At 40.5% G+C, this 18,447-nt stretch overlaps 1 protein-coding gene across 1 annotated transcript; it reads left to right on the forward strand.

Moving 5' to 3' along the window:
- The first annotated feature begins 3,984 nt into the window (after positions 1–3,984).
- Positions 3,985–15,655, forward strand: LOC149316980 (leukocyte elastase inhibitor A-like). Its single transcript, XM_089518786.1, has 7 exons — positions 3,985–4,170; positions 4,862–4,972; positions 7,180–7,299; positions 8,852–8,969; positions 10,144–10,286; positions 12,473–12,628; positions 15,251–15,655. The coding sequence occupies exons 1-7, from the start codon at positions 3,985–3,987 to the stop codon at positions 15,653–15,655; spliced, it is 1,239 nt and encodes a 412-aa protein (XP_089374912.1).
- The last annotated feature ends 2,792 nt before the right edge of the window (positions 15,656–18,447 follow it).

Consider the following 18,447-nt stretch of genomic DNA (forward strand, 5'->3'; position numbering starts at 1 on the left):
CAACAGATGGGGAGTAATTTAATCTCTTGTTAGTACCCCCCCCCCCCAAAAAAAAAAAAAGCCATCAGGACCAGGAGATTTGTTATTCATCAAATGGAAAATTGTATATTTGCGATGTAGTTCTCAGTGCCTCATCCTTTCCTGAATCCTACTTGCACCTCTGGAATTTCCCTCTCCATGTATGGTTGGATGACTGCAAATGGCCAGAACACACTAGCATGCATTTCATATTCCCCATTTCAAATAAACAGTCTTTATCAGTTTCTTTATTGTTGACTCAGCTCTGGCCACTAGTTTCAATGGGTAAAGTTCCAACAACTATGTTTAGTTAAATATTTTAAAAGATTAAATTTAGTCTTGCTTTATTCCTTGCTGCCTTAGTTGCTTCAGCTGAGCCTTCCCACACCCCACATTCCACTGCAAGACTCACAAGCTAAATTAAAAAACCTCCCAACAAAGGTTGAATTAAAATCAAATAAATGAACTCCAATAGGTTAAAAAAAGCGCCTAGGAATTAAAACCTCGAGGAGCTAAAATAATAATCCAAACTATCCAAAACCTGGCAAACAAACAAAAAAAAATACTAAGCTAAGATAAAAAATAAAGTTTTGTAGGAGTTCCCTATATCAGCTGCTGCCTCTTTCCAGGAACACATTCCCTGCATTCATCTAACTTGATTAAACTTGTAAAGGCTAGTACTTGCTGCCACATTGTAAGAGCACTGCGGTGTGTTTTAATGTTATTCTGTGTAATTAAAAAAAAGTCAACCCAAGGCTGTCCAAAGGGCCTTCTCTGTAAAATTCAAATTGTTTTTAAAAAAAATAAAAATAAGAAATCATCCAAAAAATATACAGACTTTGGGGTAATCAAACCTAAAACAGGGAGGGAAAAGATCCTATCAGTATGGTAAGAGGATAAAAGCACTCTGAATTATCATCATGAGGTCATTTGCAGCTGGAATATTAATTAGCAGGTGTGGCAATTGTTTTTAAATTCCTGCTCCCCCAGAGAGCTGATGAGAGAGCACTGAACGGAGAGGATCTCTTAACTCCTGCAGACAAGGAGGTAAAGATTATTTTAAGTTTCAATATGTTGAAAGGTACTTTTTTTTTAACCAAGTAACTTAAAAAAATAATAAAGTTGTGGGGTGCAAAAGAAGATGACAGTTTATACATTCAGAGCACAATACTTACCAATTCAAGGTTTATAATGTGAGATAATTATGGGGATGTAGCTAATGTACACGTTATCAAACATGTAAATAGCAGCTGTGGGATGTGTGTGATAATAGAAAGTGGGGTTGTCAGGGATGGAGAGAAGAGTTTAATGTTTTTAATCCTACTATAATTAATAAATCAGGATGGAAGCCTCTGTTGGTCCCACAACTAATGTCGCATCCGGCTTCTAGCAAGAAACTACACAGTGGTTTGTTTGTTTGTTTGTTTGTTTGGTCTATGTGTAATAGGTCACTACTAGTTTTTACACGAAGGTAGTGAACTACTGAGAGCCAGTGTGGTGTTGGGCTTTGAGCACTGGACTTAATGATTGGAGACCAGGGTTTGAATCCTGGCTCAGCCATGTAAACCCCCTTCTAAACCCACCTTGGGCAAGTCACACTCTCTCAGCCTCAGAGGATGGTAATGGCAAACTGCTTCTGAAGAAACATATTAAGAAAACACCATGATAGGGTCACCTTAAGTTGGAAACGACTTGAAGGCAAACAACAACAACAAAAAGTGAACTAATACAGGCCAAGTAGAGATTTCATGATCAGTTGTGCTTAGATGCAATGTTAGCAGTGTTTAGGGTTGCCATAAGTGAGGACCTCCAAACCGGGACAAATGTAGGACAAATGTAGGGCAACATTTTCAAATGTAGGACACATTTTATAAAAATTGAGGACGCGCAAAAAATTGAGGTTTTTAAAAAAATCTTAATATAAATGCATGTTTTTAGGCATGATCAAAATGGAGGACATTTTGGCATTATTCTTAGACAGATGGCAGAAATGTACTTGCCCTTGGGTTCAACTTTACTTCTCAGAAGTGTGTACTTGGGCAAGGGACTGTGGTTTTTCTTCACTGCACATGAGTTTGTAAAAATCACAGCAAGTTACATTGGCCGTGCCTCAGAGGCTTGTTGATATCAATATCATCATCATCACCACCACCACCACCACCACCACCACCACCACCACCACTACTATAATTGTCCAGGAAAGGCAGACTTGTTAGCATTCAAAGCACCATAAATACACAAAAAATGCACTTGCATATATTTAATAATAAAAAATAATGAAAAAATAAATAAAAAACAAGGCAGGGGTGTATATATTTGATAATAAAAATTAATGTATTAAAATAAAAAACAAGCAATAATAAAAATTAATAAAGTTCCCTTCCTCCGGCTCATTCCTCCCCCTCCTCCTCCTCCTCCCCCCTCCTCCTCCTCCTTATGATGGCTGGCGCGGGAGGAAGGGAACTGGGGCGGGCACGCGCATGCGCGCGGAGGGAAATGGGGCAGGAGCACGCGCTGCCACTGGCCCCTGCTGAGGCCTGGGCGGCGCGCAAGCCCTCACAGTGGGGGTGCGGTGGCGGCGGCGCTTCTGCCGCCGAGGAAGAGGAGGAAGGCGGAGCCGGAGGAGGAGGTGGGTTGGCGCCGCAGCAGCTGCATTAGCAGCAGCGGCAATGGCCAGAGCGGGCCCCCAAACCGGGAACAAGGCACGGGTGGGGGCCCAAACCGGACCGGCACGGGGGCCGCCAGGTTATGGCAACCCTAGCAGTGCTGCTAAAAATGCTAGCCGGAAAGAAGTGCTCATCTCACATACCAGATTCTGAGGCCAGTGTTGGAAGCCCCTTAGATATCCCTACTGAACTTTGTGACTGTTCCCTTTTGTTGGGGAAAATAACCATGTATGTCAGAAACAAAACATCCTTTCCTGGGCACAGTAAATGTGCCCAGTGGACACACCAGCAGGATTTGAAGTAAGTTTCAACTACTAATCTAGCCGGCTTCTATTTTGCACACTATCTTTTCCCTTTACTCCGGTAGCAAATTTTCTTGGGGCAATCATCGATGTCTGGTCTACCAATATAAAACAGTCCCTATCCTTAGTTTCTAACCCCTAAAATAAAAAGGAATGGAGAATCTCTGGCCCTCTAGATATTCTTGGATTTCAACTCCTACTGTCCCTTACTCTTGGATGTGCTGGCTAGGACACTGAAAAATAATATTAATTGTAAGCCACTCTGAGAGCCTTTAGGGTTAAAGGGCAGGGTATATATACTGTAAATAAATAAATAAAAATAAATAGGACTAATGGGGGTTGCATTTAAATAACCTTTGTAGGGCCACATTTTCCCTAACCCTACTCTGAGACTACACTGAAAATAACCACTGGCTATGTGATGTAATTTGTCACTATTTTAACATCTACTCAGGAGAACGGATTGGCTATTTCCCTCACACATGTTTTAGCATTATTAGTAATCAGAAATGAATAGTAATTTTGCAATGCTGCAGCTCTCAAGAGTTCCAATAGATAGGTTTCAGCTTCTTTTATCTTTAAATCACTATGCAAATATGATCCTAACTATAATGCACCTCGCCCAGGATCTGTCCTTCTTCCCTTCCCTTCCATTGTTTTACTTTAACTTCTTCAATAGTTTTTTTTTTTAGTATTGTGGTTTTGTTATTTTGCCACAGACTCTGTGCTAATCTTCTCTAATTATATGTCACTTTTGTATGAAAGATGTATTGAAGCAGAATAGTACTGAAAGGTGTTTCTCAAGGAATCTCATATTAAAACGAAGAGTAGGAAAATCTCTTCCCTGGGAAAAAGAAGTTTCTGCTGGGCGTGTCTTTCCAAACTCACATTAGCAGTGCTGCATAAAAGAACCAGTTCAGCAGCTAATTTGTGCTTCAAATTACTGTCATATGTACTTATAGATTTCTCTGTCTCTCATTTGTTTTCCTAGCTAAATTATGGATTTGAGTTTAACCAAGGATTCCCTTCCTAAAGCAATTACTGCATTTGGTCTTGATCTTTATAATAAGCTGAATAAAAGTAATGCTTGCAAAAACATCTTCTTCTCTCCAATGAGTATCTCAGCTGCTTTGGGCATGGTCTTAGTAGGTGCCTGGGGAAATACTAAGACTCAGATGGAAAAGGTAAGCATCAATAGACGTACATAACAATAAATGATTACAAAAGCAATTAACATACATATCATATCATTAAAAATCAAACTAAGTAAAATAGCCTAACTGGCCAATTCTTTCAAACAAAAGCCAGTTTTAAAATCTGATGTTTAAACTTTTTATAATAGCTATTGAAAAGAAGGCACTGGTATAATTCTTTACTGTAAAAGGGATTGTAAGAGGCTACTGTAAATTACCAGCTTTATTTTTTCATATATATATGTCACACCTTTAAAAAGAAACACAAGTGATCAAATCTGACAATACATTTAGTGTTTAGTGTATACTTAGAAGTAGTAATCTGTCAATGATGAAAGTCATCAGTTTGTCATAACAGATACTTTTCCTCACCTACACATTTATCACTTAGCATGCCTTGTTCTGTGACCATTAGGTGCAAACATGGGCTTATTTGATCAATAGAAAATAAATCTGGGCTTAATTTGGAAATCTGATTGCTGAGCCATGTATTTTAGAGAAAATCACATTGCTGGAGGAACATTGGGTTTATCATGAGAATATGTATCCTTCAATGTCTTGTCTGACCCTTGGGTGTTACTGGAAATTGCAATCTATTTATTAAATTGTTATATATCAGATTTTCCCACACCCTACCTTCACACACCCCTTTTATATTGCTTACTTCTGGTTTCTGCTATAGGTGCTACACTTTGATAGAACTATTGGAGGTACAAGACCATGTGCTTTTCAGAGAAGAAAGCCAGATGTTGTGTCAGAACATGAAAGTGAGAATGCACTTCCTTCCCCAGTGGTATGTCCAGAGGTATTTTTAAATTTCACAGGCTGAGGTTCTAAGGCTCAGGAATTATATGCATCAGTAACACTGGTAGAAAAGGAAGAAATACTGTTACAATGCCAACAGAAGCACAACTTAGAAAAGTTACTTTTTGCAGTCTTCCAAGCTATACTTCTCTTGATATAGTAACAATGCATCTCCAGTTTGGTTTATCTAAGGTCTGATCAGAATATACAGCACATTTTTTTTTAACTGGCCAAAAACATGTCCACAGCATCCCTGGAAATATCTCCAAGGCCACCAATTTGGAATTATGCCAGCAAGAATCCATCATATTACCACCCTAAACAGCTTTAAAAAAGCTATTAAGACAGAGCTCTTCCGGCAGGCTTTTCCCGAATAGTTTCTCCGTCCATCAGAAGAACTCTAAGAACTCCGACAGCACTTTAGTCACGATTTACAGTTTGGTGCATAAAAATTTTAATTGTATTTTAAGGAAGGGGGGGGGGACTGAGGGTGTTGGAATATATTCTTTTAAATCTTTGTAAGCCGCCCTGATTGCATCTTGTAGAGGGCGGAATAATAATAATAATAATAATAATAATAATAATAATAATAATGAAGAATGCCCATATGGTGACCACAGAAGAGGAAGTCAATGACAAAGGCATTCCTCCAACAGCAGCAACAGCCAGTGGTCTTCTATGTTAGGGATACAATGAATTTGCTCTGGGTTTCTGTGTAGACTTGGAAGGAATTATTCAAAGTGCTGCACCTGTTTTGGAGATGGGCCTCATGCCACCAGAGCATTTTTGTTAACTCCAAAGTCTGGGATAAAACCTAGAAGGAATTCACTGAACTCCTGCGGTAGAAACCAGTATACTGTCCTGCATTACAATACACACAGCATACAAATGGCACACTTGTGCTCTCAGTCTTGTCAGCCCCAGTGGCAGAAATGGTAGTGACTCCAATAAGTTACCCTGCCAGGCAAATCCCCTTAAGTAGCTCATAAACAGTTTTGGAACACAGTACAAAAGAGAATGAAGGAGAGTTCCCAAAACAAAATGCTCTGGGCAGAAGGACTCCAGAGAGTACACCCAGTCATCCTGGGGTAAGAATTCAAGAGACACAATGAGACACAAGACTTTATCACATGGGGGAAATTGGGGAAAAGTGGGGGTTTAAACAGACATTATCCCATGGAAATTGCACAGTCGCGGTGAAGATTTTTACATGACATCATGATTAAAGAGGACCTATCCTGGCAATAAACAGGTAATAACCAGCAACAAATCACTCAAGGGAAATCCTGTTTATTGCCGGGATAAGTAATTGCGATGTATGTGAAAATCGTCACTACGATCGCTCAATTTTCATGGGATAATGTCCATTGAAACCCTTGCTTTTCCCCTATGTGATAAAGTCCACAGACTCTTTTACCAAGCAAAAGCCAAGGGCATACAAGAAGAGTTCAGCAGGAAGACAGGGCACACTGCATAGGCAATAGTCATTCTAGTACTGAAAAGATACCTTCCTGTAAAGTTGCTGCAGAAGACTGACCTCCTCCATTTTGATTTGGGGTGGGTCTACACTGGCAAGAATACTTCGGACTGCTCCCAACTTATTCTGGCCCCAAAGTCCCCATCACCTGGGAACCCATATCAATGCCAGGTGTTACACAGTGTTCTGCTGTGCCACCTGGTGCCATTGGTGCTGGTGTGAACCATTCCCCTTGAGAAGGAAAATGAGGTACCTACTGTCAATTGCACGGCTGGGTGCTGTGCTGTGAAATCATAGGGAACAACATACACCAGTGACAGTGATGCTGGGCAGCTGTTGTGGAATACATCAGATTCTCTTGGAAGCTCCAGAGAAAATTGTGAGGTTTTAAAAATTTCTTTAATGTAGGGATGGCAAAGATTTGTTGTGGGACTGCCCTCCCCATGGGAAGAGAGTCTGCAGTTAAATTGGGTCTTTGGCCCTGTATCACAAAGACACTGTGACATGTGTATGGGGAAACCAGTTCATTTGGCCCATGTAGACAGGGCCTTGCCCTAGAAAAGCCATGTGGAATATAGAATTAGATACGTCTATGGATCATAAGTTTCACAACTGATCATTTTAATGAACTATCCATACAAGACTTGTTTATTTCCATCGAAGCATTAATGTGTTTTTAAATTTTTTGTTGGAAACTTTCTCTCACATGCTGCAATTAGGATGGAGGGATCAACCTAGAGGCCAAGAAGCTCTTGTCTCAACTGAATCACCTCAACCCTGGTTACCAGATGAACCTAGCAAACAATTTGTTCATACAAAAAGGATATGAATTTTTTCAGGTAAGCACTTTCATGTTCCCAAAGGAAGGCTGTAGGCTAAGTAACAGGGGATACAAATTGAGTGCAGAAAGCCTCCTGATATCTCCAGGAAGGTCTGGGAGAGCCTGTAATTGGGGAGAGCTTGCAGTCAGTGAGGACAATATTGAGATGGACCAATGCTCCAGTTGCCTGTGTTCTTAAACAATATCTATGTAGGGCACTGCAAACACAGGAACAAATCAATATCAATCAATCAGTCACCATAATCTCATTGCCACTGCCACCTTGCCTTTCAACTTTTGTCCCCATACCTCTAGAGAGCATTTTGGGGCAAACACCTCATTTTCAAAATCATTTTCAGGGCCCTGGGTAGCCCTGGGGGGACTGTACTTTCTCCACCATCACCAGCTATGGTTTACCTCAAGAATGGGCAGCTTCCATGGATCTGGAAAGCAAACTTTAATTCTCTGTAAGGGGAGCTATACCCTGCTGTTCCCGAACTGCCAGATTTATAGCCATGGTGGTGACAAGGCCACAACAATAACAAAAGCCAGTAAGCTACATTACCTTTTACAATGAGTTGTGTAAGGAGAACATAATCAAGCTTCAGGGAGGCTTCCAGGTGCATGAAATGTGCTTTAAAAGAAAGCATGTATTCCCTGCATGCCTTGTTCTTAGATGTAAACGAAGCCTCTTGCTGCTGACGAATTTCAGTAACACAGTGATAGGTTTAGAATGCGTGACTTGCCCAAGGTCATCCATTGGGTTTCCATGTCTAACCAGGGACTCAAAACCCATTCTCCAGAGCCATACTCAAACCAATACACATACTGACACTCATCCTTACTTTCAATAATTTTCAGAAACAGGCCCTTCAATCTAGAGTCATCTCCTTAAATTAGGAATGGAAAATACAGGGCTCAGCAGATGTTCTTGGATAACAACTCCCATAATTAATTATCATTGGGCTGATGGGAGTTAGAATCCAACAACAACTGCAGAGTCACACCTTCCCCATCTCTGCCTTGGGTCAAATCCAGCAACTGGAGGGCCACACATTCTCCATTTCTGCCTTGGGTTAAATAGAATCCACTATGATGCTCAAAGGGATGTATGGGCTAAAAGCATTCTAAAGATTTTAATGGTTCTAAAGCAGCGGTTCTCAACCTGTGGGTTGCGACCCTTTCACAGGGGTCGCCTAAGACCATCAGAAAACACATATTTCCAATGGTCTTAGGAACCAAGACGAAAATAATTTTATGGTTAGGGTCACCACAACATGAGGAACTGTATTAAAGAGTCACAGCATTAGGAAAGTTGAGAACCACTGTTCTAAAGGAACATTCTACAGATCTTTTACAGGTGACCTTGTGTGTATAGCCTCCAAATGTTTGTGGTCAGTTGCAAATGCTACTCTCACAGAGCTAAAGATTCCCCTTCTGAAATTATTTATTTCCCCAGATAAACTTCTCCAGCTCATCTGGGGAGGAGGACTCAGGCAGAATCAGGATATCACTGTTTAAAATGCCTTAGTCTACAAAATTTCTTATTCATTTTTTAAAAAATTCCACAGCAATATCTCATGTGCACTAAGGATGTCTATGGAGCCACACTGCAAACAGTTGACTTTTTGAATGCTATTGAAGAAGCAAGGCAGACAATTAACCGTGAGGTTGACAAACAGACACAGGGTAAGAAACCCCAAAGCATCTTGATGTCTATAACAATATATCCTGTTGCAGTATATCCTGGAGTTTGGGCCTTGGAGAAACAATGAAACAAGAATCTCTTCCGGTCAAGCAGAGGTGAGGTAAGTTTTTTAACAGCATGGTCTCGACCACAGAAAGCTCTTGGAGGGATCAGCTGTGTGAGCTATACAGCAGGGGTAGGAATAATGCATCTGTCCAGGTGTTGTGGACTACAAGTCCCAGCAGTTCTGAGCCAGCAGGGAATTCCAGTCCAACAACAGATGGAAGGCAACATGCTTACTATCCCTATTGTACCAAGCCCATATTACAGGTGACCCACTGCTCTAAAGTATCTGACTGGGCTTTTAAAATAGTCCTTGTGTGGCTTTTCAGCTCCTGGATTCTGTAAAATAGATGGGAGAAAGAGGCTTATCCTTAGAGTCTGTGGAAGGTGGAAAGGCCACATCATCGGTCTGTGAAGACACAGGACAAAGAGGCAGAAGGGTTCTTCCTTGAAGGGATCAATCTGTGTAATGCTTTCTCAACTAGGTCTTCTGTGGGGCACTATAGAGGGGAAAGTTCAGGGCTAATGGTGCAAGAGTAACACATAAGAGAATTAATAAATAAAGGAATTAATAATCCAGGCAGGTAGTGAGATCTTCCCTGCTGGAGGTCATCAAGCAGAATCTAGAATGCTATCTCTTGGAGATGCTCCAGTCTTGCTGCAATGAGCATGAGGTTGGGGGCTGAATTTAATGGTGTTACCAAAGGTATGATTAAGTTAGATTACCATCTTTTTTCTTTTCTGGCAGTGATCCCAGACCTTTAAAATATTTTTTTCATGGTAAAGAAATTTTAGAAAGATAGGGTTGGGGTGGGCAAAATGGAGGCCTGGATAGCATTGACCAGTATTAATCATCATTGCCTGTGTTGGCTAGGGCTGCTGGAAATGGCAACTGAATGACATCTGAAGCGCCAAACTTTTTTACACCCTTGACATAGGACATCCTTATTATGCATCCCCATCTACTGCATGGGTGCGCAGAAGAATAATGTTTTTCCCCCCCAAAAAATAAAAATTCAGACAATTAAATCCTCCTCATTACTGTATAAACAAAAGGCATGCACATTATTCTTTTGAATTTTCTGCACTAATTCAGATTTCTTTTGCTCTAAGGAAAAATCAAGGAACTTTTTGCTCCAGGTGTGATTGGACCAGAAACTGTGTTGGTGCTAGCGAATGCCATCTACTTTAAGGCAACGTGGGAACACCAGTTTCATCCGAATCGTACAACAGAAATGAATTTTAGGCTGAATGAGGTATTGTAAGCATGTCATTATGGCACATGTGCCCCTTTTCATGGTGGAGTTAAGCAGGTTACGAATTAGGTTACTAAATAGCCACCAGTCTGAATGTGAAACCAGGGCCTCTCTCCCAACTTCTTTGTTGAGTAGTATTCTATCACACAGATGAACCTGTGGCTATTACTTTCTATAATTCTAACTAGTATAACCCAGGGAAGTCTCTGACATCTTTTGATCTAGTCCTTACTGTCAAAGAGGTGGAATGGAGTGGCATGATTGATGGAGACTGTTTCTGCAACGCCTACAGAGTCTACCTGTTTTCTTCACTACTACTTTATCACATTCTCTAGTTTTATCGCTAGATGGCAATAAAGATCTCTACTGTATTTGATGCAACTCAAGCAAAAAGAGGAAATGAATCAGAAATAAATACTAGTGGTCCAAAGCAAGTCTTTTTTTTGGCCACAGATAGCCAGGTTGACCCTAAAACAAAGTGGAACCAAAAGGTGCAAATATATGTATTTTTCATGTTTTGCTTGGCTTAGCAAAGGTATTGGCAGATTAATTTTGTTTAATGATTAAACACATTAATGTTAACCTTAATGCTCCTAAGCTACACCATTGTGATATGGTCCAAACTGCTGCCAGGTATGCTATGTAATGATAACAAAAGCAAAAAGTGACAGTTACTTAAACATGTAGCATCATTTCTAGGAGTCTGTGTTTGAAATTCCTGTGCCATGACTTCGAACTCTATGATTTTATGTATGGGGTTAAAATCCCAGTTTACCTTTCCCGAATTCATTCCTATTTTGGGAGGCAGCCAGGTGCTATTCAATAGAAATCACCACTGAAATCACTGCCCCGGTCCTCTAAGCCACTTTGGAGGCCATTTTTAGAAGTCAGAAGGACAAGGTGGGGTTTTAACCCCATGTGATAGGTTCCTTAGTATGCCATTCTTAGAAGCAAAGAAAGGATGGAAGACATGGTTACAACTCCAGTTATCTCTGGGGCCAATAAGAGTTAGAGTTGGGCACAGCTTTCCCATTTCTTATATCCAGTTAGAGGCTACTGGCTAGTTCAAATAACCACAGCATGGTAATACATCATTATGGGCTTGAGTCTCACACCACCATAGTTCTGTGGTATTTTTCAAATTGTATTTGATAAATTTTTTTCATCGAGGAAGCTGTGTATGATTGATGTTTTTCTTCCTCTTTAAAAAGGAGTTACTAGATCCAAAAGATGTGGAGCAATTAGTGACTTGCTATTTTTGCTATTTTTGCCTACTACCATTTTTTGCTACCATTGCAGGAGAAATTGATGGTAGGACTCCAAGGTTCTAGAAAGCACTGTTATCTCCTTTCAGACTGCAAGTGAGGAATGCCATTTTTAATACCCCTTAAAAAATAACTAAACAACTATAGCATACCAGGGTAAGAAGCTGCAGCACAGTTGCTTGCTCATTTTTCATTTGCACTTTTTTCATTTTACTTAAAGGGAGGAGTCAAACATGTCATCCCCATCAACAGCTTGATCTGCCACAGTACTTTATAACTCACCATTTCATTCTACTCCATATGTAATTTCTTGCATTACTAAAGATTTAATCTAAGATATTTGCAAGTGTTTTCATTATAAAAATTCCCCACAGCAAACTTCCCCAACCCTAGTGCCTGCAGGATGAGATGGAATACAACTTCCATCATTTCCTCCCATGGTAGTCATGTTTGCTAGGGATGGTGGGAGTTATATTCCAACACATCCTGTGGACACCAGGTTGGGAAAAATCCCCCCTCAGGAGTAGGTATGCTTAAGCATCTATATAGATGTTTGGGGAAATGCAATTTCTGCATCTTTGGTTCAGTCAGTCTTTCTAATTGGATGTCATTGGCTGTTTCCTCTTTTTTTTTGTATTTGGAATGCAGTATTACCACCTCAAATATTGGTGATTGAGGTTACACTTTTAATTAGGGAATTCCTTGTTTATAACTCACTTCCCTAGCCACCCCTATCCTCCAGCAGTTCCAAACACATGGACAATTGGATTGTACAATGTTACCAAATAGCAGTTCAGCAATCATGCATCCAGTTTGAAATAGAACTGAATACTGGCAACATGAAATCTTCTTCTTGTGTTTAGGTCTGATACAAGAATATATGTATTAAGTATATGCACTTCTTTCTATCTTTAAAAACAGAATGAAAGTAAACCTGTGCAGATGATGCATCAGAAAGGTCCATTTAAGTTGGGACATGCAGGGGCAACAAATGCTCAGATCCTTTGTCTTCCATATGTTGGTGAACTCTTGTCCATGATTATTCTGCTGCCAAAGGACATCAAAGACCTGGAGCAGGTAAATCAAAATGAATTTATTTATTTACTTGTTTATCAAACCATAAACCTCACAGCTAATGGCCCAGGAGAGACATATGTTTCAGCTTATTTAGTTCATCCTCACTTGTGTGTGCCCCCATTCCCACTTCCTTTACCAACATGACTGAATGAACTAACCACAGTTTCCCATTATGCAAGAACCAGAAAAGTTTTGCCGATAGGATCAGAACTTCCAGACCAAACTGCTTTCCGAACAGATGCATGCCTCATTCATAGAGCAGATTCAGCTGCTTTTGTTTTCCATCTGCAAAACTAGGGAAAGTTACTTGTTTAGATGATGGCTACTAGAATCCTTCGGCCACCAGTGCCACTGGCCATACTGGTTGGGTGAATCCAGAAGTTACAGTCCAAAATAATAGTTTTTCTGGGCACTTGGCATTTGAAAACTTCTTGTGACTGTTGACTGCTCTTCTAGTTTCTTTAAAAATCCATTCCAGCAAAAAACAACCAACCAACCCATAAATGTGGAAAAGATAGAATAAGAGCAGAAATTTGTTTTGTTGGCAGTTAGGAGCCCTCCTTCTGTTAGGAGTCTTCCATCTGGAAGCATCCCAACTTTCAAAACCAATGTCAAAACTGCTGGAGATGCAATGATACTCAGCATTGAAAGAGTTAAATCTGCCTTAGAAAGAGCAGCAGTGATAAGGCTAAATAGTGTTTCAGTGACCTCTTCATGTCTTATTTGTCTGTCCTAACTTCTCTGAGATGTAGACTGATATTAGGGGTGGCTTCAGAGCTTCCATTTGCTTTTTAATTTTTTTCCCCATTTATTTATTTATGCATTTAGTTTCATTTCTACTAAAGTGAAACTACTTTAGTCATGTTCTCTTCTGTTCCTGATTAGGATAGTATCTTAGGTTGCTGCCACACTGCAGAATTAATGTAGTTTAACACTGCTTTAACTATCATGGATCCATTCTATGGAATCCTGGGATTTGTAGTTTGTTGTGGCATGAGAGCTCTCTCACAGTGAAGACTAAATATCTCACAAAATTACAAATCCCCAAATTCCATAGCATCGAACCAATCTAGTAAAACTGCATTCATGCTACAGAGTAGATGTAGTCTTTGACCAAATAGGAGTTGAAAAGATGTACTCCTACCCCAGGGCGGCTTCATGCTGGAAGCTGGTTTTCCTGGGCAGTCCCTTAGATTATAGATTTAGGGGATAATCTCACAGCTAAATAAAGTGTTTACCACTGCCAAATTCAGTCTTCATTTGGGCTGTACGTTGGTGTTATCACAGAGCTTTTCCCCTCAAAACCACTATCCGGAGACAGCCTGGCTCCAATGCTGGTCCCTAAACTCGCTTCAGCAGCCATTTTTCCATCCATCCATCCATCAACCTTTATTAGGCATCTCAATAGTCAATATACAACAAACAATACAATACAAAATTAAACTAAAATAGTTTACATGAGTACTTTAAAAATTTATCATCCTTAAAATCATCTAACACTAAACTTTTTCAAGAGCTTTCTGACTTTGAAAAATGGCCACCAAAGCGAGTTCAGGGACCAACATTGGAGCCGGACTGTACCCAGAAGGCGGTTTGAGGAAAAAAGCCATGTGATAACTACCAATGTCCAGCCTGAATGAAGACTGAGTTCAGCAGAGGTAAATGCTTTATTTAGCTGTGCAATAATCCCCTTACATTATAAACCTGAGGGCAGGGAACTAATTACCAATTTTTAAACCATTCTGAGAGCATTTCTAAAGAGCGGGGTATAAATAAAATAAACAAATAATAGATAGATAGTAGTAGAGTCATATAATTTCTGGGAAGAAGCATCAGCATACTATGAAATTACACTTATCAGGTTAAACCCAAGTGCGTCCTTAGGACTTTGCCTCTGCTATCCAATTTACCTCTTCCAAATTGGGCTCAAATTCAGAAGTTATATCACACTGACATTTTCCTCAAAATGGCTTCCTGTTCCCTCCAGCATTGAATTCGGGCCCTGTAAGTTGCTTCGGTGGCCATTTTTTCCAAATTGGAAGCTTTAGAATTGGAAAAATGGTCATCGAAGCGACTTACAGGGCCCGAATTCAACACTGGAGGGAATGGGAAGCCGTTTTGAGGAAAATGTTCATGCGATAAAATCAATATCACTTCTGAATTTGAGCCTAATTTGGAAGAGGTAAGTCAGGCGCCGGAGGCAATGTGATAAAGTCTTTAGTCTTGCTTGAAACAGAAAGGCAATAAAAGACAGTATATTTTGATTCTCTAATTTGAAAATTCATCGGCAACAACAAAACCTTGAAAACTCAAAACTTTCTCTATCCAATGAGAAGCTCTCAGGCCCCTTTGTAGGTAGATAACAGAGAGTTTCTCATGCAATCTCTGTAACATTAGGGGTGTAGAAGCATTTAGGAAATGGAACAACATAGTGATTCTGGACAAGACAGACCAATACATATTTTTTCCTTTGTTTGAAGGGACAAATCCCTCAGAAAAATAGAAGTCTCCATTTTGGGGTGATAAAAACTCTTGCTCCTCCAATCTAAGATCCCCCTGCTGAATGGCTGAACTGTGTATTCTTCAAGTTATGAATTCTCTTTTCTGATTTTTATCTTATAGGTTGAAAGCACAATGACCTGTGAGACGCTGGCAGACTGGATTTCCTCAGAAAATATGATGGAGCAACATGTGGAGATATATATACCCCGGTTCAAACTAGAAGACACCTTTGACCTCAACTTTAATTTGCAAGCACTGGGGATGACCGATGTGTTTGATGAAGCCAAAGCTGACCTATCAGGAATGTCGCCCTCACAGCAACTGTTTTTGTCCAAAGTTATTCACAAAGCCTATGTGGATGTTAATGAAGTGGGGACAGAAGCAGCAGCTGCAACAGGTGCTTCTGTTTCTACTAGATCCTTAGTAACCTACGAACTATTTTTGGCTGATCACCCATTCCTCTTCTGTATCCAACATAATCCCACTAATACTGTCCTTTTCCTTGGCAAATTTTGCTCTCCTTAAAGCTCAAGTTGTTTCCTTCTTTAAGCTTATTAAAGATCAAACTGGTGTTGCATTTGGAATATTTTCATTTCTTTTACAACGGGGAGCATTCTATATAAAGCTCTTTCCCCTGAGGGTAGCACAGTTTTCAGTTAGAGCTTTACTAGCTCTGTGTTGACCTATCTTTCATTTCTCCGAACATAATAGAAAGAAGCAGAGGGGCAGAGGGAGGAGTAGGCCTTCTTGAGGTTTTTTTTTTTTTTTTTTTTTACTATACCTCCCTTAATCCCTTACCATTGCCTATATTTCTAGGACTGCAGTCCAAAACAACTGGAAGGCCAAGGGTTTTCCATACTTTCTGTAAAGTGGGAAATGGCAAGGGATGTCTTTTAAAAATGTAACAGGCATTCTCTGAGGCACTGGCCAGACTCACAGGACAAAAACTGGAAAAACAAAGAAAAATTGTTGGAACATTTAGTATCAGAGAAACACGGGAAGAAAATGGCTTGTATCACAGAGGGCTGGCCTTGGTGATGTTATCTTCAACATTTCACAGATCAAAGCTAGGACATGTGGCCAAGCAATGTCAGAGTGTGGTCAATCAAGATAATAAAAGTAATTAATGAGGAAGAACAGACAAGCTAGGAAAGGTTGTAGGAGTTTGCTTTTGTTGAGTTTACTGGAAGGGCAAGATTTCACTGGCTCCTCTTCTCTCCCCTTTGATCTAATTCAGCTCAGTTTGCACTAATGCAAGGAAGCTTAGGCCAAAGTGGGAGGGAGGGAGAAACTGGGAGATTTTAAAAGCAACTGATCATACCAGCTGTCCCACCACAATCACACTAGTTTACACTAGTTTAAGAATGCAAACATACCGGTTTGGCATCATTTCTTATCACAGTTTTCCTCATGATGGTGCTTTGACAATCCATGGTCTTGTGATCTGTTTTCTGCACTGCCAAATGCCACCGTCCAAGGGGAAGGGGGGGATGAAGAGAAATTGGGGCTGCCAACCATCTCCTGAAGCTGGTTGTGATGTGCACACAGCAGCCAGCATTGGGAAGGTGTTGGCAGCAATGATGATTGTTCCACTCCCGGAAGTATGGGGCTGCTGTGTGTACATTAACCCACTTCCTCCCATGCTTTGGGAGGAAGGGGGCAGAAACAGTATTATACCCACTCACACCATGTGACTGCCTGAAAAGCAGAACTGCAGTAGAAGGGACCTATCACATGAAGGCAGTAATGGAATAGCAGTGAAAATGAGAGCCCATTGACAGGTTTTGCCCATCAATGAAAAGGTGCACTATAGTAATGAGTGGAATATAAGGCAGCAGCAGGACAGACATAATGGTGTGTGATAAATACTGGCTAAATATGCTTTTATTTGTTAAATTGTGCTTGTATAGTCTTGTGTGATAAACTCCTGAAAAGGTGGGACAACAGAGGATTAATCAGGACTGTCCTTGCCAAACTGGGATAATTAGAGGGTATGCAAGGGGAAGACTGTGGTGATGTCATTAAGCAGCATACAATAAGTATTAACCATAGCTGCATAGAGTATGCTATTATAGTATATAAAAACCCATCAAATCTAACAAATGAGAAAAAGATATAGAGTCCTCCCTCCATTCTTATGGTCTTCAGACTCACGTTCCTCACTTATGTGCGAAGGACGAACGGAGGGGCAATGAATGGGGCATGTGCCCGTGGCACCCCCCACCTATATTCAAGCCAATGGGGCTTGCATATAAGTGAAACTCCATTTTCGCGAGGGGGTCTGGAACGGATCATCTGTGAAAAAGGAGGGGCAACTGTATATGCATACTTTACAAGGCAGAACTTTCATCCTGAGACTCATCCTCTTTGCCCCAAGGACCAGAGAATAGAGGCCAGGCCCTGACATCTAGTAATCCTGCTCTATTCTTTAGGGCATGATTGCTTTCATTCAGTATAGGAAGTAGAATAATAGAATCTTAGAATCATAGAGTTGGAAGAGTCCAACCTCCTGCCATACAGGAAATCTCCGTCAAAGCATACCCAACAGATGGCCATCCAGCCTCCGTTTGAAGACCTCCAAGGAGGGAGACTCCACTACACTCTGACGGAGTTTGTTCCACTGTCGAACAGCCCTTACTGTCAGGAAGTTCCTCCTAATGTTGAGGTGGAATCTCTTTTGCTGTAGCTTGCATCCATTGCTCCGGGTCCTAGTCTCTGGAGCAGCAGAAAACAAGTTTGCTCCCTCCTCAATATGACATCCCTTCAAATATTTAAAGAGGGCTATCATATCACCTCTTAACTTTAGTACTTAGGATAATGTACATGGAGAAACTTGTGAAGCATCTCACATCATTTTCTCTAGTGTGTACAGATAATATTCTGTCAAAACATCTAAGCAGATTTTGTGGGGAAAGGTTTCAAAATCACTGTTGAAATTTGGATTGGCAGACTGAGAGTCAATGAACAATTTCAGCACAACAGAAGAACTTGGCAGTCTGTGACCTCTTGTTGGAGATGGCTAGTAAATCCCAGAGGTAAACCATAGGTCTAGAAAACAAATCAAGGACTCCCCAAATGGGTACACTCCCAAAAGGCAAAGGTATACTAGGGGTGCACCTACATTGTAGAAATTGCTCAGTTTGATACCACTTTAACTGCCATGGCCCCATCCGACAGAATCCCAGGATTTGTAGTTTTGTGAGGCAAATACATCTTCATAAAATACCAGTCCCTACAGCAGTCTTATAAGTGATTGGTCAGTACTGCTCTTACTAGTAGAAATTCATATTAATAAGTGAGTATAACTGGAGCTTGGT

This window comes from Sceloporus occidentalis, unplaced genomic scaffold (assembly GCF_023333645.1).
Source record: "Sceloporus occidentalis isolate IW3139 unplaced genomic scaffold, rSceOcc1.0.p SCAF_3, whole genome shotgun sequence".
NCBI classification, from domain to species: Eukaryota; Metazoa; Chordata; class Lepidosauria; order Squamata; family Phrynosomatidae; genus Sceloporus; species Sceloporus occidentalis.

Excerpts from the sequence above, each read along its gene's own strand:
- LOC149316980 (XM_089518786.1), top strand. The coding sequence starts at position 3,985 with ATGGATTTGAGTTTAACCAAGGATTCCCTTCCTAAAGCAATTACTGCA. Across the intron at positions 4,171-4,861 it reads CTAAGACTCAGATGGAAAAG|GTGCTACACTTTGATAGAAC; the intron begins GTAAGCATCAAT and ends TTTCTGCTATAG. Across the intron at positions 8,970-10,143 it reads GGTTGACAAACAGACACAGG|GAAAAATCAAGGAACTTTTT; the intron begins GTAAGAAACCCC and ends TTTTGCTCTAAG.